General features: G+C 30.9%; 3 protein-coding genes across 4 annotated transcripts; 1 reads left to right on the top strand and 2 right to left on the bottom strand.

Annotated features, from left to right (window-relative positions):
- Positions 1-2,976: 2,976 nt before the first annotated feature.
- On the bottom strand, positions 2,977-4,011 carry LOC129322552 (cytosolic sulfotransferase 12-like). The gene has a single exon (XM_054968852.1). It carries the CDS (start codon positions 4,009-4,011, stop codon positions 2,977-2,979), a length of 1,035 nt encoding a protein of 344 aa, XP_054824827.1.
- Positions 4,012-9,725: 5,714 nt separating this feature from the next.
- LOC129322553 (cytosolic sulfotransferase 15-like) lies at positions 9,726-10,501 on the bottom strand. Its single transcript, XM_054968853.1, has 2 exons — positions 10,336-10,501; positions 9,726-10,147 (listed from the first exon to the last, which is right to left on the bottom strand). Exons 1-2 carry the CDS (start codon positions 10,499-10,501, stop codon positions 9,726-9,728), a joined length of 588 nt encoding a protein of 195 aa, XP_054824828.1.
- A 3,287-nt stretch (positions 10,502-13,788) lies between these two features.
- On the top strand, positions 13,789-15,156 carry LOC129284620 (thiosulfate sulfurtransferase 18-like). Of its 2 annotated transcripts, none has more exons than XM_054920144.1 (6): positions 13,789-13,890; positions 13,974-14,054; positions 14,179-14,258; positions 14,335-14,405; positions 14,723-14,776; positions 14,871-15,156. In XM_054920144.1, exons 1-6 carry the CDS (start codon positions 13,874-13,876, stop codon positions 14,958-14,960), a joined length of 393 nt encoding a protein of 130 aa, XP_054776119.1. In that variant the 5' UTR covers positions 13,789-13,873; the 3' UTR covers positions 14,961-15,156. The 2 variants fall into 2 exon arrangements, with proteins under 2 accessions (XP_054776119.1, XP_054776120.1); XM_054920145.1 differs by having other exon boundaries at positions 14,335-14,402.
- Positions 15,157-26,975: the final 11,819 nt, after the last annotated feature.

Below are 26,975 nucleotides of genomic sequence, written 5' to 3' on the forward strand. Positions count from 1 at the left end.
ATGACGTTGCCTGTGGCCAAAGCCTCGACTTGGGTTTGGGAAAGGGGAGGAGGGCGAGGATTTGGGAAGTGATAGATGAGGGAGACAAGTCTTTTCTTAGACTCATCAGGAACACAGAGACAGAGAGACCAGAGAGAAATATTACCTAACCCACTTCTGGTATCAATTTCAGCCTCGTCATCGCTCTGAGAATCATGGTGGGTAGTGGAGGTGCAAGAAGAAGAAAGTATGCTGCTTAATCCGGTCAACGCGTCCTTGTCACAGGCCGGGAAGTCTCCGTCAAAAGCCACCAGCTTCAGCTTGACAGGTTCGAACCAGTTGGTCATCGTTCTTCTTTACAATCATGACTTGGATAGGGTTCCCATTACAGTCCAGAATCCTTGTTCTTGTTAATATTGGGAGAGAAAGCCTCTTGTTGATCATTAGCTGATAGCTCGATGCTTCAGTCTGATCAAATGCTTTGATACATAGCAAAAGAACATTAGCGGAGGGAAGAGGAAGCAAAGAAGAACGTGATAATGAGGAGGGGAAGCAGAGAAGAACGCAGATAGGGAACCCAAAAGCCACGTGTTAGTCTCCCCCGCCCCCCCAAGAAAATCTCTAAATATATGTCTCGTGGCAGATAACGGTCAGAATATGAATTGGTTAATCAAGGTCAACTATACCATTTTCAAAAAATATTAAGGTAAACGTCTTTAAATATTTTAGGTAACTAATTACACTGTGAAAAGTGATCTTGGGATAAATTTGTACTTTAATAAATATATCTCTTACAAGGGAGCTAATTGAAATTCTTTCTAAAAACTTATATGATCTCAGATCTAGATGGATCATGTTTATGTTCAAGTGTTGTCAAACTTAATTAAAAGATAATTCTTCTTATATGATTTTTTTTTTTTTAAGCACTCAACTTTACTCGACAGAAATTGAGTGAGTCTCTCTATATATCATCAAGCTTAAATTACTTGTGAATAACTTTCAAATATTAATCTTAAATGAGCTGACTTTTACCATATCAAAAATAGAATTCTAGTATTGCATAACACGCGAATATTGATTGTCACTGCAAAAAAGTTCTAGAATTTCTAGGGGTGATTGTAAGAGTACATAATACCTCCAAGTTAAAATTTTATTGTGATTAAAACTTAATATAAAAATTAATTTTTAAAGACATGTAAATTAATTCGATCAGATCAGACTCTTTATTTTAAAATAATAATTAAAAATAATTATAGAATTACATGGGACCTAAAAAAGGAAAGAAGAATTTTCAGACTTGTGAAGAAGTTTTTAAGAACTTCAAGAAAAAACACCCCCTTGGCAGCATTTCTAGAAACGCCTAACTTCCATTTTTCACTGTAACAACGTTGTCATTGGGGGTTTTTTTCTGACAATTTTGATATTTTTTGAAAAACACCACAAACATAGTTTCAACGTGTTTTTTTTGACAATTATGGTGTTTTTGAAAAGTGCCGTGAACATAATCCTTGCACATGTTTGGGAGGCATTTTTGAAAAATGCAAGAATTGTCACTGGAGGCATTTTATAACGCGACCAATGACAAAAAAAACGCTCCCCTAACACAATATTTTATAGCGAATTTCGTATTAACATCCATATGTACTCACATAGATTTTCAAGTAATCCGTCTAGCTTAATTGTACCAATACTATCATATGAAACCAACCCATACAAAATGTTTATCTTCAAAAAAAATTCATTAATTATATTATGCGTTTGAAATGAATATCAATTATTGGTTGCGCCATAATTTTCATGCACCATATGGGAGAGGATTCTGTTTTGGGCATAATTGAACACAGTCACATATCCTACCATCACACCCACACATTCATCAGGCAAATGCTTTTACAATCAGATTACCACTGAACTAGTCAAAGCACCGGCTCAAAGTTTAGTGATCAGATTGTGGTCGGACATGGTTTTAATTAAATTAATAAAATTTAAAGAATATATGAAATATAAAAATATATTAAGTAATATTTATCCATATATTAATCACAGCGACATTACAGTTTATTATAAATCACTCCAATCATTGAATGTGCTGGATCAATTGTCCAACCAAACTAATGCAAGCTAACTTCCACGATTAACTAGATACATGAACAAATCATCAAATATATCTAATACTCAATACAAATAAAAACTCAAAATAACATAATTTTGGATTATTGGAAAATTAAAAACATAAGAAAAATCAGTTTAGGACCAATTAAGACCGGTTTCTCATTGATTCACTTTTTGACCGGTTCTAGAAGCGTTTTGAACCGGACATATGGCTAGTTTCCCATTTAATCGATTGAACATGCCAGTCTAATCCAATTTTGGAAAACACCGCCGCTCATTATAGCATGTACACCACAAGCTTTGAACTTGTGACCTTCCCTCCAAAGGAAGCATTTTAAGGGCCTACTTGGTGCCATTTAGGCCATTCACGATCCTTCCATATCCTACTGCCTTGACCAAAAAGGATTTCATAAGCGTTACGATCATCTTAGTTCTTAGGTTTCTATTTTGTTGCAATAGGCTTTCTACAAAATCATATCGACCTTTAAATTTGTGGGAGGTATTTATATGTTCGAATGCCAAACATCCATCTCGACTATATAAATTAAAGTTTAATTATAAATATCAACATTTAAAAAGCAGCTTGATGTGAAAGTTTTATGAACATCACAACTCTTATATATCATCATAAGGAAAACAGCTCGGTCCTCTCATTATCATGTTATTGATGATTATCCTTCATGTTTACGATTTGAATATAAATTTACCTGCGAGGTTATCAAAGATTTAAAAGCTAGAGTACACGTACAGTGTCTGAAAACCATTATGCATTACTAGCAAACAATAACAGTCAATCAATAAGGAAGAAACTGATATAAGATAGACAATGCACTTAAAAAGTTATAGTCGAATCTCGAATAGATGGTCCAAGTAACATATATGGGTCTAAAAATTGAAGCCATGTTTTCCCAGCTTCTCTTGAGTAATAAGATTAAGATGCTTGATCATGTCAGATGTGAGGAAATTCTTCCAATCTCCAACTTGTCCACGCCTGAAGTAAGCCTTATTCTCTATCCCACACCACACTTTTCCACTCTTGTTAACTTCCAAATTGCTCAAGTTCTCAAAACCACAAAGCTTCAATATATTTTCTACAATATTGTCATTCTCTTCGTCCTTAGAAAAACCACAACCTATAAACTCTGCTAGGTCCTTCAAAACATTGACAGGCGCACTTTTCAACTCCTCGAACCTCAAAAACATTGTCTTCTCTGGCCTCTCTAAGCTCTCCTTGTAGTATCCCAAGATATGATCCCAAAATGGCCCATAACCTATCTTTCCCTGACAAAACTTATCAAATGAATCCTCAATGCTAATCAATCCTCGGGTTTCTGGTCTTAACTTGTTTGCAAAGTGCCACATGGAGACAAACTGATCATTAGGGTTTCTACACAAGTACACAATCTTACACCTTGACTGCTTCACAGACTCTGGCAATAAAATGTAAGGAAGATGAGTTGCAAAAAGCCTCGGTGATGGGAAAGATCTTAAGTCAGGCATGGTGGTCTGGAAATACAAGACAGTATCTAAGAAGGGTACGAGATCATGAGGATTAGTAGTGAGAAGAGGATGAAGGTGGTGGGTTTGGGTCAGGTCTGACTGCGGGTTTGGATAATGGGTCTTGCGATTGAGAATGGTAAAACTAAGGGCTTTGAGCCAGGTGGTACCAGCTTTTGGTGAGGTTACAAGGAGAATATCGGAATCCTGAGCTTGAAAGTAGCTTCGACAATTGAGAGTTCCTTGCAATTGGCCTGTGTTGAGCCAAAACCCATTGTATTGATGAATATAGTTGTTGATCCAACCCGACTCTGTGGGTAAGGTATCAATGAGATCCTTGCATTCTTGTGAAAGTTGTTCATCTTCGATGAGGTACTTGGGAAGAGCAGGTAGATTATCAGATTTAGAGTTTTTCGCTGCCATATGTTGTTCTAGTGTGAGAAGTATAGAGAGAATAACCGGATAAATGATCAAGTGATGGTAATGAGATATACAATCTCATCACAATAATTCTGAAGGGAATTAAACTTGTAAATGGTTAGCATCAAGTGAACATGTTATCGTCGTGGAATTAATTGATGGAAATACCAATTAAAATTTTGGCTTGTGTTCAGATTTAATCAGCGTGACTTTAGCGTGTTGCATGAATTGAAATCTGATAAACAAATTAATTGTGTTATTATACTTTCAGTTTGAGTGACCAAGTTTTCATGTTATATGAAAATTAAATTTTAAATGAAGGAATTTTGTCATGATCAGGTCAAACTGACCAGTTCAAGTAGCAACTACCCTATGGTTTCGTCCAGAGGCGTGCCAAAATCGGTAAAAAGAAAAAAAAATAAGAAAAAGAAAAATCGGAAAGTAATAGACCAGTAGAAAATTGTAACTTGAAGTTGAACGGATCAAAACCGGTAACATCGGTGGGTTAATCAGTTACATCGGCGAAAAATATTGTTCCAAGACTTTCATTATCATTAGGAAATAAACATCTAAGGAGAAGAAAAAAAATGTAATACATCATTATCTAAGGGTATCTAAAATCGATATGAATCTATACTAAACCAAACTAACATGAATCAATTAAAACTGATTACAAATAAAGTTTGATTCGATTTTGTGTTTTGACAGAACAATCAATTTGTTTCTGTTTGTGTTTTTGCCTCTTGGAATTTGATAAGTGTATATTTTATAGATAAGTAGGTATTGATTTTAATTTTTTTTTTTATTTTCCTCTTATCAATCAATTATAAGATAAGAAGAGATTTTGATTAGTGTCATGAGCATAAATCCAAAAAAAAAATCCCATTCTACAAAACTAACTTATTAGGTGGTAGAGTAGTTCATATTTATAAATCTCACTCTACTTGTGAACTTTCCCAATATGAGCACATGACAATGCCACCTTCACTACAAAAAAAACAAACTTTTGGCTATGACTTTTCAAAAATTGCCACTAAAAGTTTTTTTTTTTTGGCTACTAAAAGATTATTGTAATAACAATCATCACTAATAATTGTCACTATCAAAAATATACTTTTAGTGGTAATAAATGTCGTCGTTAAATTTTTCGTGTAGCTAAAAGTTTATTTTTAGCTTCTCTTTTAAAATAATAATAATAATTTATTTTATTATTTTGTCATAGCCAAAACTTTTTTTAACTTTTAGCCATGACAAACTATTTTTTAAAAAATAACAATTTATTTTATGCCACGTCCCTTCACCATGTGTGTATCACCCCACCAACTCATACCACATCACATGCCACACATTAAACAAATGTTGCCACATTGTGTCACGTCACCACCATGTGTGTGCCTCTTCAAACCACCTCATACACCATGCTATCACCATGCAACATATCATATATTTATTGCAAAATATGCTAAAGTCAAAGTTTAAACTCTTAACTTCTTCCATCTCCAAGCCTTAAGTGTCCATTTTTTGTCAATTAAATAGAAATACACTTAATATTATTATAAATGAAATTAAATATATATTATTTAACTACATACACATATATCAAATAATATATTATTAGAAAGATATACATATATTTTATTTTATTTTCAATTATTAATATGATAAAATAATCTATATGAATATTTAAATTATATTTTGAATAAAATATCATTTTTACCAATAAATATCACTCCCTCTATTAAAAAATCTAAAACATTTTTAATTGAATTTTACCCTCCAATAAAGTAGTTACCTACTTTCAAACTAATCCTATCTTTTAATATTTATTCCTACTAAACACCCTACAATAAATATAAATTCATTATTAATAGGGGTGCTTTTAAAAAAAAGAGAGGCAATAGTTACACCTTGAAAGATTAAAAATGCCTTACATTTCTCAATATCCAACTTTTTAAAAAGTGCCTTACATTTTTAAATGGACGAAGTATTTTTGTTAGGAAAATGAACTTAAAATAAACAAATATTAAATATTAAATAATATTCTCATATACATTGTAACCAATTTTTAAATTTTATTTTTAAAATGAAAATTATTAAAGTATATAATTTATTTATAAATATGTATTATATTAGTTTATGTTAAATATCTTTTACTTTTTCCTTCTCCATATTTTTACCAAAAATTGATAAATTAAATGATTAAACTTTATCTTCTCTAAAATGGTTAAATGTTTCCCCCTCTTTTATAAAAAAAATATATTTTATCTACAGTTTTTCAATATCTTAAAAATTATTTTAATATCAAATTAATTTCAATCACCTAAATTTTGTTAGTAGTCATTTTGAATAATTTTAAATTTTTAACAAATACTAACAACTTTTATAATACAAGATAATTACAAGGATCTCATATGCAATCAATCTAGTTAACCTTTAACCATTCTCTACCTTATAGTAAGGTGAATTTGAATAATTTTTTATATTCTTCTAAGCAATAATTAGTTATAAAATTTTATTAGTAATTTTTTTTATAACAATGAAAACCTTAATGTGCTAGGCAAAATTACATGAAATTCTTGTCCAAAAGTTATTAGAGCTCGGTAGAAGTAAACATCATATATATACCAAGCTAAGCATCAAGTACATAATATACTAAGTAACTTATAATATCATTTGTATCTCACAATATCCATACAACTTTGACATCTCAATATCATTTATGTATTTATATATAAGTAATAATTTATATATAACTTAACCTGATTGTAATTAAAAGTAATAACTCACCAAGATTTTAATTTATCATATTAAAATACTAGCTTAATAACATAATTCTTAAAAAATATGAGCTATATATGTCTAAAAAAAATTATGAATAATATAAAATTAAAAAATGATTTAGTAATTAAACTTAACACATCTTCACCATTATTCTTTTTGTTCCATGATCCTATATATCTTTTATTTCTAATTTTGTATATAAAATAAGAAATTTAATTTTATAAATATCTTTTGAATGATTTTATTTAATTTTTAATTCATAACAAATTTTTAATAATTTAAATGATAATTTTATAAATTATTTTATATAATTTAAAATTATATTTAATTTTTTAAAAATACTTTTAGTAGGAATAAATGTTGTCACCAAAAGTAATGATTCAAATTATTTTTAAATTTTAAATTATTTTCTATAAAAACACTTTTAGGTCTACTTTTGGTGGGGCTATTAAAAGCCGCCACCAAAGGTCCACTTCACTATGCAATGTCTTGCTAATTAGAATGCTTTTGGGTGGCTTCTTCATTACATATCTATAAAGTATCATAATATTATTTTTTTAATTTATTTTCTTTTAAATTTCTTATATGTATCCTATGCTTTTAGATTAAAGAAATTATAGCTTTTTGAAATCATATTTTTAGTGTGTTTTATGCATTTTTTCTGTAAGTATACATGCATCATAGGTGGGTAGTCCTTTTCGTGATTATATCAACCTCTTAATAAAAGCACCAATATTATGAGCACATGCTTAGAGAAAAAGCTCATCCAAAAGACTAATTTATTAAATAGAAGTACCTCTCACATTTATAGATCCTACTTCATTTAGTATTTGTATGCAAGTAAGTATTTATGTATAACTTAACTTGATTATAATTGAAAGTAATTACCCTTCAAGATTTTAATTATATATATTATACTAAAATACTAGCTTAATAAGATCATTCTTTAAAAAAATTGAGCTATAGATGTCTAAAAAAGATTATGTATAATACAAAATTAAAAAATAATTTAATAACTAAACTTAACACATATTGATTATTATTATTTTTGTTCTTTGATCCTATATATCATTTATTTCTCATTCTATATATAAAATAATAAATTTAATTTCATAAATATATTTTGAATGATTTTATTTAATTTTAAATTTTTAAAATAATTCATAAGAAAACTTTTCTAATAATAATTCAATAAATTGTTTCATATAATTTAAAATTATATTTTATTTTTTAAAATACTTTTAGAGGTGACAAATGTTGCTACCAAAAGTAATTATATAAATTATTTTTTATAAAAATATTTTTGGCAATGACAAAAATGTTATAGCTAAAAGTTATTTATGGTGACAACTATTAAAAGTCACTACCAAATGTTTACTTTTGACGGCGACTTTTTTATCACCACTAGAAGTCACTGTCAAAAGTCATTTTTTTTATTAGTGTTAGAAACAAAGATTGGTCTAAAGTCTAATTGATAAGGATTTGGCCAGTAATCCAAAGATTATGGGGTCAAATCTTGTTGTCGATGTGAGGATTTTATTAATGGTCAATTTGTAAATATCTGTGTAAGCTATTTGAATGTGGAGGAATGATTTGACCTTGATAGCCCTTGGGGTCCGATTCACAAAAGAAAAAAAAAATAAAACCGTGATTAGACCATTGCAATATTTTTATGGTTTCAATCATCATAGAGTGTGTGGTAATTTTTGAGGTGATTATATATATATTTTTTAAGGTGATTATATTAAAATTGTATGATGAGATCACTGAGTTATTTTAATTAGTGGCTATTGAAAACTTTCTTGCTTGTCCACAAGTAAAACTATGAATAAGGTTTGAGGCTTCTAAACAAAGCATTGCGTTTGCACTTGCAATAGCGTGTGCGCCTGACTTTGGGGAAAAAAAAAATTGCATGTGTAATTTGAATATGTATAAGTTGACAAGTTCGACAAACAAAAGCTTGTAGTCAATTATTACCTTCTTATATATAATAATGGACAAAAAAAAGGTTAGTTGAATGGTGAACCTCCATATTTAATGATAGAGGCATTTTTGGGTATACTTAGCTTGGGGAGCCATTGATGCATCATTTGTTGTGTCAACGAAAAATATATAATATTTACATATTGTGATGATTATCAATCTGATTAAAATATTCTAAATGATTATTATACAATTACTACAATGCAATAATAGATACATATGACCCATTATTAATTCACAAATATATAGAATAAAATAAACAAGTAACGTTCCATGAAACAGTTAAGGTGGTATTTGGATTGATATAGATTTGGATTTAAATTTTAAATTTTAAATTCAAATTTCAAATATCACATTTAAAATTCATGTATTTAAAATTTTTTGTTTAATTAGTTTAAAAATATTTAAATGGAGAGATGGGTTAGATATTCAAAACAAAAACAAAAAATTAAAAGTGATGAATTTATTTTTATTTTTCAATCAACCAGCCACGAGAATGAGAGATACAAAAAGATACAAAAATTATAAAGACATCAATAATGAAAAACAAAAAAAATGAGAGATTTGAAGTGATTACAATTTCAAGGGATTAGAATGTGAAGAGAATTTAAATTATAAAGAAAACGTAATAGGAAATAAATCTATAAAATTTTGTGCATTCAAATGAGGATTTGATCTGAATATAAATCCAAATTCAAATTTCCATTAATGTAAACACACCATAAACAAATATAAAAAAATGAAGGACGAACAACTCTGCCCTTAGAAAATTTTATTCGAACATTGCTATTTTAGGTAGACTAGATATTCCAAGGAACTTATATGGATCTAAAACTTCACGCCATGTTTCTCCAACTTCTCTTCAGTTATTTCATCTAAACGTTGGACCATATCGAATGTGAGGAAATTCTTCCAGTCTCCAACTTCTCCACGTCTAAAAAAAGCCTTATTCTCTATCTTGTGCCATGAATTTCCAGTCTTATCACTTCCATGCTACTCAAACTCTCAAAACTACAGAGCTTCAATATATCGATTACAACATTACCACCCTCTTCCTCTTGAGAAGAACCATAACCCATAAACTCAGCTAGGTCCTTCAAAACCTCAACTGGTTTGCTTTTCAGCTCTTCAAATCTCAGAGACATAACCTTATCTGGACTCTTCAAACTCTCCTTATGGTATTCCAACATGTGATCCCAAAACGGCCCATAACCAATCACTCCTTGACAAAACTTCTCAAATGCATTTTCAATTGAAACCAACCGTTGGGCATCTGGTTCTAGTAACTTGTTCACAAATCTCCATGTTGAAACAAACAAGTCCTTAGGATTTCGACATAAGTACACAATCTTACATCTAGACTGCTTCACAGACTCTGGCAACAAAACATATGGACATGACATGCAAAGAGTCTCGGTGACGATGAGAACGAGTCTCGAATAGCCATGGGCTTTTGAAGATCATCGTAATACTCTATGAAAGGTACAAGATCATGAGGGCTAGCAGTGAGGAGAGGATGATGAGAATGGTGAGTTTGGGCTGGATTTGGATCATAGGTCTTACGATTGAGAATAGTGAAGGTAAGGGCTTTGAGCCACGTGGTGCCAGATTTGGGGAAGGTGACAAGGAGGGCGTCAGAATCATGAGCTTGGTAGTGATTCTGAAAATTTAAGATTCCTTGAATATGCTTTTTGGAGAGCCAGAAACCATTGTATTGATGGAGTGGCATGTTGATCAGGGTCAATTTACTGGGTTACTTTGCAATGAGATCCTTGCATTCTTGGGATAAGTGATCTTCATCTTCGTGGAAGTGCTTGGGAAGATCAGAAAGATCAGAGGACTTTGACTTTTCTGATGCCATAAAGTTCTATTTCAGATATGTATGTGTGTAGTGTAATAATAAGAAGCGCAGAGATACATATGTGTGCAGTGAACTTAATGACAAGTTCATATAAAGTATGTATGCATTAGTAGAGACGTCAGTGGTGGTTTATAAAAACATCGGTGTGTTGATGGATGATGATATAGGAGGATATTTTATCAATTCTTTCGCACTCGTCAACCACTGCATATAGCAACAGATATATTAGGTTTTTGAAAGAAGATCTAAAATATCATATCAATAATTATTAATTAAAATTATGTTGTTATTTTAATAGTTCTAATTCATTAAAATTAAATCCATCAATCTCAGGGTATTATTCAATATACTGGAAGGGGGACCATATTCATCCAATTGAGAACTTTGGATTCAAACAAAAACTCTATCAGTATATTATATAGAATAAAATCAATAAGAAGTTGAATTGTATACGTAAATCACGAACAAAGCTAGGATTTAATTATGTTAACTAAAATGTAAATCAGATTAAATTATATTTGTAATTGTTTTCTACAATGATCATTAAGATGCATGGACTAAAATTAAGTATTCAACGTAGAAAGAAAATATTACAATTAAGAAAGGGCAACCAAACGTTTTATTAATATACTACTGTTTGAAATTAGTCTTCCTACTCACATCTCACATACTCCGACTGTCATATTTATGAGGCAGAAATAGAAGATTATTTTTGGTTTTTTTAAAAGATCACCTTATTAAATTTTTAACACAAATTTCCCTATTTACCTTTCATTGAATGTTAGAGAGAGAGAGAGAGAGAGAGAGAGAGAGAATATATTAATAAAGAATGTATATTAAATAAGAGTAAAATTGAGAACTTATTAAATTTTTAGATAAAATTAATGAGTAAGTTTTTCCTCAATTCCAATAAAACATAATAGAAGTGACTTATAAATAGGATTAGAGGAGTAATATATAAGAAAAATTATATAAATCTTAATAAAACTATGTCGTCTATTGTAAAGGATAATTAACCATAGGGCTTAATTTTGATTTCTAGATTGCTTTCTTATTCTTATTATTAAATTAAATAAACAGATTTGTTCATAATATACTTCTAGATTAAGTGATGATGTGCTGAAGATGTTATTTTTGTACGAACGATGGCTATCTTATTCTTATATATTAAAATAAACACACTCGTTCATAATACTTTTAAATTTAAATTATGTAATGATGTGGTGAAAATGTCCTTGTAACAATATATTTGTTCCCCAGTAAACCTTGACACAAGTCCACAAACTTTTTCATTTATCTATAAAAAATTATTTTTCTACTAATAATGTGAGGAAAAAATTATTTCAAAGTAATTTTTGCATTTAAGCAGGGAAAAAACTCTCCTTGGCTTTCTTGTGATTAAGTTCAATCTTTAATAGCCTTGTAAACCACAGTGATTGGACAATCTTTAATAGCCTTGGAGGAAAGTTATTGAAATTTATTTGTTGGGGGACCCTTCATCCAATTTTAATTTTAATGTTATTTATTGCTTCCCATAGTCCTAAATGTCAAAGATAGGTAACTAAAGAGATTATAAAAATTAGTTAAGTTGGTTATTTGTAGAAAATGTGTTGTGGCTTTTCTAAGATACCTCTTCAATTATTTGTGCGTTGGAAACTACCTTCATTGAAAAAATTCTCCATTAGCATGTATAATCAAGGATCGTTTGGAAGACAAATAAAAAATTTGGGAGGCAAAATGTATTTGGAATCAAAACAAACTCCTCAACTAGTTCTAAATTTAAAACTGTCCATTAAGGTAGCATTTAATTTGAATGGGTAGATATTGATTTGAATTTTACCTCACATTTAAAATTTATGCATTTAAAATCATTTAATTTGTTTGGATAGCATAAAAAATTATAATCCAAAGATAATTAAAAAGGAATATAAGAAATGAAAATGGAAAGAAATAAGAAGGTTTTTTTTTGGTTTAGGCCAAAAAAACAGAGGGTTTTTTTTTTGGACAAGAAAGAGATGAGAGGATTAGAGTAGCTATAGGGAAAGGGATACCAACCGATTTATCTTATTCAATTTTCTTAGCTCAAATTCAATCTTTTTGAGTTAGGGGTGGCTAGCTATTACTGAGGTTTAAGGAGCACCAAATTTTGTCTTGAAAAATTTTAAGCCTGTTTGAAACTATTTTTATTTTATTTTTTTAAAAATTGATATTTTATAAAACATGTTTTGAGATAAAAAATGATGAAAATATTAGTTTTTCTCATTCTCCTTTATTTTCTAAAATAATATCCCATAACAATAACAAAATATTTTTATTTTTTTATTTTTAAAATATTTTTTAAAAATACATTATCAAATAGATTTTTTTAAATAAAAAATTATTTGCAGAATAGGTTGTCAAACAAGCCTGAGCATCTTTTCCTTCAACTGACAAGCAAGTTCTGGTGGCGTATGATGAAGTAAACATTAAAATCTTAAACTCTCAACTAAACATCACTATTTCATGACTCACTGTGCTACTATGATCTGGAAGATATTATATAGTAACAAATCTAAAAAATAGGAATTACAACTCTTAACAAACCCAATACAATCTGTAATAATAAACAATAAAATGACTAAAATGACTCGTGATTTCCAGCTAACGTTTTGATCTCGCCGAATAGCTCCAACAAAGAATTTGAACATTTATCACATGTCAAGCTGTCGACCAAGAATTTCGACGGAACGCAAGCACGGAGCTTCAGATTTTACTGTGTAATGTCATGTCAGGTTTAAAAGACTATCTTGAATAATTCTCAACGAAGTTGTGATAATTCTCTCGAGCGATGATGGATGTATAGCTTGCATCCCGATGTCCGCACACCATGATAGGTGTAATTAAGTTCAATCTCAAGATCCAATATTGCACCAGAAGGGGAAAAAAAGCAGTGTAATCTTAATACTTTAAGAAAACGGAGAGGGATAAAGCTGAAGCTTTTTTTACCGTTAATTAATACGGTACGGGTGGCCTTACTCAAATGGCTACAGCCCGACGAAAGCTGTCGTTTTCGGTGACGTGGCTCATTGATAACAAACGGTCCCACAATCGTTTTCGGTGACGTGGCGCATTAATAACAAACTGTCCCGCAAAAGATGGGATCCGACTCGTGCAGCAATTCCTGGATCACATTTTACAGGAAACGAAAAGCAATCCAGACTGCTTCGTCTCCTTCTTCACCTGGTTTTCCAATTCTTCGTGATGAGCATCATTGAAAGGTTCGACCTTCTCTTCTGGCTCCCCATACACTGTACAACCAGTGCCATTTTCTCTCCATCTTCCTTTTTGTTTTGTGGTGCAGTTCAGGAGCCGAGGTTGTCACCGTTGACGTGCACACAGCCAAGGCTCTGACCCTTGCCGGCCATGCTTATCTCGATGTAAGGTAGAAATCTTCCTATCCTCTGTTTGGTCATTTTCGGTGAGAAAATGGGACGAACACTTTCTGATATTTTTGGGGGCAACATAATAATTTTGATGCGGAGAAATTGGACCCAATCGTGAAACAGGACGTCGGAAGAGTTCGAGGAAGGGCATCCAGCTGTGGACAGGATCATAAACATTCCTTACATGTTTGATACGCCAGAGGGTAATGGAATTTTAATTTCTTCTCTCAGGACACCTCGTCTTTATTCTTTATTTGAATCTCTGCTGTCGTGCAACAGGGAGGGTGAAGAATCCAGAGTTTCTGAACCAGGTTTGGTCATCCTGCAACAAGGAAGATCATTTGGTGGTGGTAAACATTTCTTTTTTCTTAGGAATTCTATTTTCAGAACGAAGATAACATACCACAATATTAGATTTTTTTTATTATATATATTATTCTGTATAGTTAGAGTTTTCATAACTATTTTATTTTTTTACTATTATTTTATTCTTTATGAATTTTTATTTTATTCTCTAATAGATCTTAATAAATCTTGTTCCTTAATGTAAATATATCTCATATTAAAATTAATAAGACAAGTCATTATTTTTACAAATTGTATTAGAAGAAATACAAGTAGCTAATTAAGGGCAAAATATAGCTGTTGAGGCGTGTGCAATGATCAGGGTTGCCAGAGCGGGGTGAGATCTATGCAAGCGACGGGGGATCTTGTGGGTGATGTAAGTGGAATCACTTGATATACTTGAAGGTCACTTTATTTATGTAAGAACTGAGAATAGTAATGATGAATGAATATTGAAATGGCACTGGCAGGGGTACAAGAATGTGAGGAACATGGGAGGAGGGTATCTGGAATGGGTCAAGAACCAACTGCCCGTGCAAGCGGCAGTGGCCAAGGATTAGTTTATCTGATATGAACCGCCAAACTTATAATGCCTTCTCTGTGTTTACTACTCAGCTTCCCCTCGTGACTTCATATATCCATATCCTCCACCTCTCTTCATGTTTATGTTGTATTTGTATTTGGTGACTGTATTTGATATATGAACTAAGTACTCGTATCAATTAAACCATTAAAATCCAAATTAATTATTTTAAATTCATACTCTACTTGAGATTAATTAATAAATGAGTGAGTTTATCTGAGTTGTTGATATAGATTTCAACGACTCAGATAATACAAGCACTCAGTGCCTACAATTACCAAATTCAAATCCGTTTATGTTTGTGACTCTGTTTGGTCATTAATTTTATTATATGTCCTTTTCCTTATTTGTCACACTTCCTAGTCAAACAGAGTCGCCTTAAGGTAAATATGATTTTATTATTTATGAAATCCCTGCACGTTAATTCTCCTTCTATTTTCCTGTTCTCTTTTATATAATCTTCAAAAATTCATGATCTAATTTAGCACATTCTCTCCTATTTTATTAATTTCTTAAATCATGCAGTATCTCTTTCAAACTAATCAGCTCACATTTCTCACTATTAAATTCCATGCCCATTTCAGTTTATTCCAACCAAAGGCCTAATATTCAATGTATGAGTCGAACTATATTTTTAAAATTTAATTCATTCAATTTTCATCCAACACAAATGTTGGGAGTTTATTGAAATGCTTATTATTTTTTCCCTAAAAAATGCATACTTTAAGTTTCAAATGGTTGTTATTTTTTTTTATCAACTAATAATTATCTTAACAGTAATGCCACCTCTTTCTCTTGAAAGAATTCTTAGGTTTGAATTTAATGTTAACACGAATTGTATGCGTGCATGGGTGGCTGTGTCTCAGGAATAAAACTGAAGGAAAAATTAATAAAACAAAAAAAAGATCATTATTTTTGAATTTTTATTCCCAAAAAGGTTAATGACACGTCATTGTTGATCCAAACTGTTAGGTAATTGACATGACCTGTCTTTTGCTTTCCCCCTTTATTAACTTGACATGAACTATCATAGCTATTTTCTTCTTTAGTTTGAACAAATCTCAAGCTTACACAGATAATTTACTAATTCTTGCTAGCCGGAAAAAAAAAACGAGAAGGATAATTGCCTGAGTATTATAATTACAGAATGGTCATTTCTATTAATAAAAGATGAGCGTATGATATAATATAAAGATGGGCCGAATCGCTTGTTCATATGTGGAGATAAATATCACAAATTCAACACCATGCTCAAGTAATAACTATAATCAATATCAATCAATATAAAATCAAAAATATCATTTTTAAAACAACACAATCAAACTGACCCAAGAATTGACGTGTTAATTGAAATTGCCATGTTTAGGTAATGTGTTTATGAGACCTCACTATGTAACATATTAAAGAATTTAACTCTAATTAGCCGAATAAATGAAGTTAATTAAGTAAACTAATATGGTTTGTAGTTATAAAGGGCTAATGGATATTTTAGGTTATTCGCTTAGCATTAGGAATGAGTCCGAAGTGAAGTCAAGACATTCAAATGTCAAAAAGTGAGAAAAAAAAAAAAAAAATGGATTTGTGCCACATGTCGCGATGCGTGTATAGCATGCCATGGTGCACAAGCTATCAGAGCATGAAGGTCCCTCTCTCTACCACACATCGCAGCATGTGGTACATGCACCGTGACATATGGTCATTTTTTTACAGAAATAAGAGCGATTTGTGGCTTGAAAAAAAATGAACAAAGAAAAAATGAAGGAGAACAAAAAAGCTCTACTAGAACATTGCAAGAATGAAGGATTATGAGCAATTTGAAACTTATAAACACCAATAGTCCACTTTCAACTGCAATAATATGTCGCCACCAAAAGTCATCACAAAAAATAAATTTTTAACAGCGACTTTTAAATATCACTACTAAAAGTGCAACATTTAATTGTCTCTACCAAAACTAACGTTGTTGCTATCAAAAGTATTTTTATAAAAAAATAATTTAAAAATTATAAATAATTTGTATAATTACTTTTGATGACAACATTTGTCTCCACTAAAAGTATGTTTAAAAAATTAAATATAATTTTAAATTAGAGGAAATAATTTATAAAATTACCATTTAAATTGTTGAAAAAATTTCTTATGAATAATTTTAAAAATTTAAAACTAAATAAAATTATTCAAAAGATATTTATGAGATTAAATTTCTTATGTTATATACAAAATTAGAAATAAATGATATATAGGATCATGAAACAAAAAAGAATAATAGTGAAGATGTGTTAAATTTAAGGGTAAAGGGAAAAAAATACCCACAAAGTGGTCAACCACGACCACCCAATATTCTAAAGTGAGTAAAAGAGCAAAAATAATGTTACATGAGTAGGTGTAAAAATAATCAGATCATTAACTTTGACCTAACACCATTAATTTTAACTATTAAATATTGATTATGCATGTCACGCGCTAGTCTTTGCTAACGTGGACTAATAAAGGATAAAAATACCCACGAAATCATTAGCCAATAGCAAAAATACCCACGAAATCATGGGCCAAGAGCAAAAATACCTATAACATTATTAGAGTTAGTATAAAAGTGACAATCCATCTAATCTTTTCATCACCATACCTTTTGCATTATAACTTTTGAAAAATCCTTTTGATTTGTGTGTGCTTTGGCATAATTAAGTGGAGATTAATATGAGAAGCAAGCCTATAGTAGATGGTTTACAATAGATAGAATTGAGTAAAACACTAACCTGTAACACCTTGAGCGTAGAGTGTAAACAATTGATTGGTGAGGAATAACTTGTTGAAAATTATCTTTGCTTAATTAATTGCCTTACTGCTTTTATTTTTTGAAGGGGAGAAAGGTTTCTAGTTAGATCAAATTCTTAAAAGTTTGGATTTATGTGACTTTGCAATATGCACAATTTCTTTTAATATTTTGTATAGTGATTTTCTTTTTCTTGAGGACAAGCTAATGTTCAAGTGTGGGGGTTTGATGATGTAATAGCCCAAAAAAATAAAAATAAAAAATAAATAAATATATGAGTTTGTGTTTTAATGATTATTATATTAATTCTTAGGATATATATGACAAGGAAAGTTATTGTAGTAGCAACTAAGTAAACATTCTCCCCATAGGTCTGAGGTTCGAATCTAGCTGAGGCAAAAAGGGCGAGATTTTATTTTATTTTCTTGCTTCCAGAAATTACCAAACTGCCCTTATCCCCATCAGATTTTTTAAACTCTTCCTTCTTCCTTTTTTTTGATGGTTCTGGAGCAGAGAGGGATTTAGAGTCTGACTGACATTTTGCTCTGCCTCCCACTGATCACTGCCTTCTTCCTCCTCAACTGTAGCTAGCACCGTCGTTCGCGTGGGTCGTCGTCACTGGTGTGCCCGCTGCTAGTCCGTTCGCCTCAGCTATGAGTTCTTTCCCTGTTTTATCATTGTTCATCTGCCTCTGTCACTACTTCAAGTATGCATAATCTCTCTTTCTTTCACCTTGTTGTTTCGTGTGCATACAAATGCTTTGGGTGAGCTAAGATTTCTTCCTCTTGTTTGTTTTTCGGTTATTGATATGCTCACTCTTCTTCTTCATTTACGGTGGTAGTCCTTCCTTCTTCACCATTCGAAGTTGCTTTCTCCTTCCTCTATCCATACGTGTTGGTTCATCTAAGGTTAGAAGCTTCAATCTCTCCTCTTTCTCTTTGTATAATCTATGTGTGTGAGTGGCTAGGATGATATTGTGGAGATTATACATTTCTATGTGTTGCCTCTGCTGCCTGTGCTGAAAATGGGAGAAGAAAGAAATTCAATTGATCTAGAAAAATCTATCCTGAGGACTAACAATGATATATATATATATATATATATGGCTCAAAATATGTAAGCTAAGTTGATTTATTGGGTTAGTTGATCTTGAATAATTGTTAGAATGGATTTAAAAGAGAAAGAGCTTAGGTGTGAAATTTGAAATTTGTGTCTATAAGATGGTTGTTACAATGCTTGTAAGAGGAATTAAACTTAATTTTTGAGTGTTTGAAATTTTATAAGTTCTTGGGATCATAATGGATATTGGTATTGTAAGATTTATGGAAGCTGAAATTTGAAAGAAAAGATTAGTCTAAGCTTGGGAAAAATATGACCATAAAGTGTTTGAAAGAATGCCTAGTAGGAGAAGTATGAATATGGAAGATATGGAATTATGAATGAACTTGTACACTTTAAAGAAATGTAACCATGAAATTTTATGTAACCATTTAAACTTTTTGGCATTTACATGGATGATAGTAAATTGTTGGATATTTTAAATTGAATAGTTAGAAATAATATATCTAAGGTGTTTGGTGAAAATTACAGGTGAAATTCTACTTCAAGTAAATAGAAGGGCATGACTAAAATAAATTGGAAGAAATTAGTAATATGAATGATAATACTTGGACCAATTGTAAAGCATGAAGTTTGATTTTGAAATTTTAAATGATGAGGATTGGTTGAGATTGTATAATACATTTAAAATTTATTAAAATTTATTTATGTCTTTATAGGACATGTGGAAGAAGAGGATCCTGATAGAAACTGAAGAAAGAATATTCTGAAAATTTGAAACTGCAACAAGTAAGTGAATAACATTCCCTTTAATTTATTTTATTGTAATAGACTTTTATTAAAACATTTTACTCTGATGAATTACATTAGTTTTGGAAATTATGGAACATTGATAATGGATAATTTGATGATGATATGTGCATTTATTTTCTCAAGAAATATATTTCAAAGAGTTGTGAAATTAGTTTGTTTATTAAACTCTAGAAATGTATGGCTATTCAATTAACGCAAGCTTGAATAGTTTTTATGATGTATTAGTTTCAACAAGTATTAGATTGGAAGTTGAAATGACTCATGCGAGTTAGATATTGAAAATATAAATTGTATTTTAGAAGTGATTATTTTCTCGCATATTTTAAATGTGATTTTAGAGGACTCTAACATAACACTATTGCTAATAGCAGTTTCATTAACCCGTAGTGCACTATGGTTAAAAACTAGCTAGTTTGTTTTGTGAACTTTGTTTTCATGTTTGATATTTGTAGGCTTTGTACCTATGTTTGATTTCATGGCCTGAGCCACATTTGGTTAGTATTACCCTCGTGGACTATGTGTCCATATTTGTTTTTGTAGCTTCAGCTGCGTTTGATTAGTTATCCTCATGGACTGTGTGTCCACGTTTATTTTCATGGCATAAGCCACGTTTGGTTATTTACCCTCATAGATTGTGTCCATGTTTGTTACCTGTTCTGTTGAGTTCTCAAAATTCTAAATATTGACTAATATGTGTTTTCAAAATTTCCATGGTTTTGGTTAACAATTATATCACTTTGATTTATTTACAAATAAATTTTTTTCTTTAAACATGATCAAATAAACTACTTTCAATTTATTCTCATTTTACAGTTATGATTATGATTTATAGAATTATAAGTTTATTATGATGAATTATCATATTTTTAACTAATTTACATGATTATTTCAGTTTATTATTTTAATTCTTTTAAATTTTATTTTAGAAATGTTATTCACTGAAAAAATTTATTTTGGTCTCAGATTTACTAGCTGACATTGATCCCACCAACCTTTGAAAGGGCAATGCGGCTAAATTAGATGGAATTTTTGTTTGGTATAGTTTTTTTTATGTCAATATTTAAACTTTATGTATTTTGATTTAGAAAGATAGATTAATTCCTTTACATAGATTGTTGATAGATTTTATTTTGATTTGTATACTGGTTGTTGGCTGAAAGGAGCTACGCTCTTGATTTATATTATAATCTATAAAAATTTTATGTTATAGAATTTTCAGGAGATCCTAGTTATAAGGGAGGTTCTGCCGAAATTTTTACAAAAATGTTGAAACTTTCTTATGACAATTAGTATCGAGCTATTAGAATTTTCATATAATCTGATTTATTCTTCTAAAAGAAAAAAAATTGAATTGCATTTTCATTTTGAAGCTTACGAGAATGTGTGAAATAATTCGCACCCATGCTGGTCACCCTCTATTTTCAAGGCGTGACAGATGACTTCCAATATTTTAATGAAATTAATAGAGTTTTTAATGTAATTGGAAGTCATCTTGTTGAATTAATTAGCAAATTTATGATTTAATAGATGATTATTTGTGAAAGTGGGTGTGGATATATTTCAAGACAATTGTAGAAGTTATTGGATCAATTATGGCATTAAATATGGGTTTTATTCATATAGGGAGGCCCAATTTATGGGCCCAAAGCTAACAATTTTGAAGCCCATAAGAAATTAAATTATGCCTCAGCTGTAGCACCAATTTTGGATACCAATTTTCAGCAAAATGCATAGTTTCACTTAAAATTGTGTTTTAAGGGGTTATGGCTATCATTTTCATCTTCATGTCTAGGGAGCATTTTAAGGTGGAGAAAGAGTTGGAGAAGCCTGGGGAACATTTGGGTCTTGCGATTTGTTATAGAAATCATCCCTATTAAGCTTTCTTCTTCCTTTTCTCTTCATTTGGATGTGTATTTTGTTGAGTTTTGTTATTTCCATGGCTGTTAGTGGCTGAATACCTTTGACCTAGGGTAACTATGAACTTGTGGGTGGATTAGAGCTTGTTTTTACCTATTTATACTTAACGTTGATTTTGGTTGCTCAATCTTGCAATTAATTGTCTATTTGATATTTAGCCACCATTAAATATGAATTTGGGTGTTGGGATTTTGCCTTAACAAAGGGAAATCTTATGTGGACCCATAGGTTGAGTAATATGAGAAGATTAGATTACTATCTAATTTTCAATTAGGATAGAAATATACCTAAGCGCCCTATATAATCATATTAGAGTGAGTTTGAGTTGAATTTGACTCGTAGATAATTCTGTTAGAAATAACATAATTACTTTGGGAGAGGGTTATTTGAGGTTCGAAAGGCCCTTATAGCTACCAATACTCTAGATAACAAAATTGGCATTCAAATTAATTAATTCAGTAAAAGAAAAATCTATGAAGCTGGCAAGGGATTTGTGATTCTAGATTGCCTTGAACATTTGTAGTTGTTGGATTGGGAATCTCATTGTATTTTATTTAGTTCACTTTTTTAATTTTAGTTAATCAATCAATTCTAATTGGTTTTGCTTAATGTAATCAAAGGTAAGAACTTTATTGTTTAATTGTTATTGTGCTTGATTCCTTGTAGGATTGATCTTGACCAACTAACATATTGCATTTGACTTGTTCACTTGTGGTAAAATATTTTGTGTGCATCATATTGCAAGTTATGATTGATTTTTATAATTCAAATGCAAATATAATATGTTGTATATTTGACACTTGCTAAGATTTAACCGTCAAGTATATGATTTATATACTTGACAGTTGTATTCAAACAAGTGTTAAATATATTTATATATAACATAATTTTACTACTAGAAAAATTGAATCCCTCACTAAAAGCTATTTTTCGTAGCTAAATTACATTTTAGCTACGACTTTTGTCCCTCGTTAAATTCGTAGCTAAAAAAAGACTCCCTAAATTTAGCGAGGAATTGTATTTCCCTCACTAATTAGTGAGGAATTTAGCGAGGAATTCAATTAGCTAGGGACTGAATCCCTCACTAATCCCTCGCTAAATATGCTTATATTTAAAAATAATTATACCACATCACCCGCCATGTGTGACGTCAACTTATGACATGTCATCAACAACCTCATGCTTTGTCAACCACCATGTCACCTACTATCTCGTGTGCTATCACCCACTACATGTGCGACAACTCATGACACATCATTGTCCACCTTGTGCCATGTCACTTGCTATTTTTCTAGTAGTGTTTTAAATAAGATATATTTGACAGTTACTATCATAAAACCATCAATTATATATTTAAATACTTGACGGTTGTTTTGAAAAAACCGTCAAGTATTTAGTGCCTTTTTATTGGTCTTTTTTAGCTTATAAACATCAAATATGTGGTGTTATATTTAGCTTATTCTGTGATAGTGTACAATTGATAATAGTGTAATTGATAAATATTATATATTTAAGTTTGGAAAATGCAAGCAAAAATTAGCTGTGGAATGATTTTACTCAAATGTAAATATGAACCCTTAGCTTTCATATTTAATTATCCCTCATATGTTTTGATTTAATTTTAAATTTTCATTTATTTTATTTCCATAGGCAGCCAAGAAACACAAAATGCAAATATTATATTATTCGTTACATGTATGAGATATTTCAAATTGGAAGTACTAAAAGATTAGATGAGGTGTTTGGTTTTGTTTTTTAGTTTGGTTTTGTTTTTTAGTTTAAATTCTTATATGTAAGTCCCTAAAGTATTGTTTTGATTAACTTTATTATTTAAATTTTTAATAATACAGAGTCCTATAATGAAGAAGAGGTTGACAGCATTTGAGATATTTTTGCTCAACAACTTCTCCAAGAGCACTTTTCAAAGTGACATTGAACAAATTTTTATAGTTTTTTTAGTAATTGAACAATTATATATATAGATTAACATATTAGATATATGGAGAAAATATTATCTTGGTTCATTTCAAATATATATATATATATATAGTTATAACTTGTTATAGATTCATTGATTATGTTGGCTGGCTATTTATACTTGCTGTATATTCTATGCAATTTATAGTTTTAAGTTCTGGATGTATAGAAAGCAAACAAAATTTAAGAAAAATTAAATTTTTAACAACGATTATATAGAAAACTAATGTTAAAAAAATTTTAACATTGATTTTCTATATATAACCATTGTAGAAAGTTAACTTTTATGTTGGTTATTAATCATAAACTGACATAAAAAAGTTGACTTTCCACATCAATTAAATAACTGATGCTAAAAGTTGACTTTTCACTTTTTTTTCACTTTTCCTTAATAACCGATATAAAAAGTTTAAATAATTATTGTTAAAAGACCTTACTATAATAATGTTCTCAAGTAATAGAAGGAGTGTGCGTGACTCTGTCAATTTTTGTTTCGTTTTATTTATCTTTGCCTAGCTAGACCATATTTGGGCCAAAATCCCTTTCTTCAGACTTGGGCTTCATGGACCTTTGACTTTTGAGCTTGGCACTCCAAATTTGGTACAAACACAAACTATATAACATATACAATAGAAACATCTTTCTAGAATTTCCACGGGCAAGTTTTGAATGTGAGAACTCAAAGTAAAAACTTTGTTGGAACTATGATAAATACTTTCCATTTCTATCAAGGGTAGTATGGGAAATTAACTTAATTATCTCAAATCATGGTTCTCATGGACGTACGTGGCTGATAGATTAGGGATCTACATGTAGGGCAATATAATGCAGGCAATATAATAATGGGCACTTCAGATCTCACTTTTTAATGCCTCAAAAGGTCAATTCTGTGGTATGGTTGCCAATAATTGCTCACTATCTTTGGTAATAAATCTTCACTACTTTGTATCCTATGCCCATGTAGATAAGCTCAGGGACCAAAGACTCCATAAAACATGGACATACACTAGCTTTTTTGTTTATAAAGCGATTGCTTTATTTAGCCCTTCAGTCTCTTTTTTACCATTTCACATTGCATAAGATATCACAATTTTACTTTATATTAAAGAAAAAAGGTATCACAAAAAAAGATAAAATTTGAAAAATAATGGTTTTTACTGCTCTATTGGCTTATCTTGGCACAAAGAACATCAATTTCTCATGAACTTTTTTCTTTTTTTAGAGACCAAGACCCTAAAAATGGATGTCTTGCACTTTATTTTTTTAGTGCTAATATATATTATAATTTACTCCTTCTAGATTATAATATAAGGTGTTTTTTAGAAGATTTATTTGATCTAGAATATGCATATTGAGTAGGTTTTATATATATTTTTTAAATTATATATAGAGATAGAGAGTGATCTGTATAATCTCCACAAAATTAACCTAAGGATACCTTGTAGCAAAAGTCAATAACGAGCAAATTTTAATCAGAACCAAGTGGCTCTAAGTGAAAGACAAGAGCTTTAGCAAACTTTTCATGAAATTCTATATTTCTATTGCCACGATCCAACCTCTCCTTCAAATGAGCTTCAGCCATCCTTTCTATTGCTCTAAGTGAAGCATGAGCCCTTCAATTCAAGATCCAGTAACCCATAATAAAAAAGCACATTTCGAAAACCCAAAATTATTCTTAAAACTACATGCCTAACACCCTCCTTATCTAATGGCAAACTTAAATCATTAAAGTCACCCACACAAAGCCATAAACCTATCACCCCCTTACCAAACTTCTCAACCTATTCCAAAGCAAACCTCTGTCTCTATCATCAGGTGCACCATAGATAGAAGTAATAAACTGTGGAACAGTTAGACAAGGAGATATTAATTTTCCATGAATAAAATTTGTTGAGTGAAACAGAATATCAAAATCAACCATTGCACTTCAACATATAGCCATACCCCAGAGTGACCTCTCGGTTTCACATAAAATTCCCTCTCTAAGCCACACTTGCTTTTTATTTTTTTTCCTACTTGTTACCATGCATTCTAGTCTCCATCAAGAAAATAAATGAGGGTTTATATTTTAAGGTACAGTCCCTCAGATTCTTAACTATCAAGGCCACCCCCATGCCTTAATAATTCCAAGATATAATTTTCATAGTGACTTAGGGGCTGTTAAAAGCCAACCGCCCTCACCCTCAGCCAAGTTTCTTCTAGCATCATCCAAAAAGTCATATACTCTACCATTATAATTTGCCAACACATTCACCGAGATCTTCTCAAGACAACTTCTTTTATTTTTTATTTTTGAATGGAAAGGCAAGCCTGAGGCTTGGAGAAAGTACAAAAAACTAAGTAATGTTTGAGCTATCCTCACGCAACATTGCATGCAAATCAGGTGGTATTATATGAAGGAATTCAATTGTTGTATCAGTCTTATGGCTATGTTTTGCCAAATAATTAGCATATTGCAGCACTTCTCGATAAGCATGGTGAATCTCTACCTCTCTGTTGCTATAGATGAGATCTCGTATATAATTGATATCAGTCCTCCAAGAATGATCTACTACATAGTCTCGTAGTATCATGTTAATAGCATTCAATGAGTCAGAGTATAGAAGAATTTTGCTAAATCCAAGTTGGAAGGCAACCTCAAGTCCAGTTTTGATGGCCATCATTTCTGCAAGTATAATTGAAACATCTCCCACTGCATGTGTAAATCCACATATCCATTCACCTTTATTGTTCTGAATCAAACCACCACATGAGGCATTCTTCCAAGGTGATATTGAAGCATCCACATCAACTCTTACTGTATTTTCTGGTGGTGGCATCCAAGTATTCTCCATTGCAACGAGATTAGGAAAAATAACATGTTTGAGATTCTTGGAAGCTACATGTTCATGAATGTGAAAGAGGCAACTATGAACTAGCTCTAAGGCAGTAAGTCTTGCTCCTTCAAAAATGGCTTTACACCTATTTTTCCACAGTAACCAGCATCCCAGTCCAAATATTCTCGTCCAAGGCCATTTAGAGAAGATATTATTGGCCGGATTATAGTTAGAGTTCCAGTTGAACCAAACCTGCAAATTGCATTGAAAGAAACTAGAGTAATGGTTAGTTGAAATCAAGTATTTCTAGAAATCTTAAGCAATTTGGCAGTCGCGAATAATGTGTATGACACTGTCCTCACTATGACACTCAAAGGGGCATTTACCAGTAGGTGAAAGTCTAAGATTGGCTCTGAGTGAGTTAGTATTTAATCTCTCATGAAGTACTTACCAAAGGAAGAATTTAATTTTCTACAGGATTTGCCATTTCTAAATCTTTTTTCAAATGGATTCTCTCACAGGTTCACTGTTATGATAGGTAAATTTATAAGCGAATTTTACACTGAACCTACCATCTGTAGAAGGTCTCTAACAGTAAGAATCTTTATTAGTGGAACAAGGCAGAGGTATGGAATAA

Source organism: Prosopis cineraria, unplaced genomic scaffold (assembly GCF_029017545.1).
Source record: "Prosopis cineraria cultivar Desert tree isolate PC_DT_omini unplaced genomic scaffold, ASM2901754v1 PC10, whole genome shotgun sequence".
NCBI classification, from domain to species: domain Eukaryota; kingdom Viridiplantae; phylum Streptophyta; class Magnoliopsida; order Fabales; family Fabaceae; genus Prosopis; species Prosopis cineraria.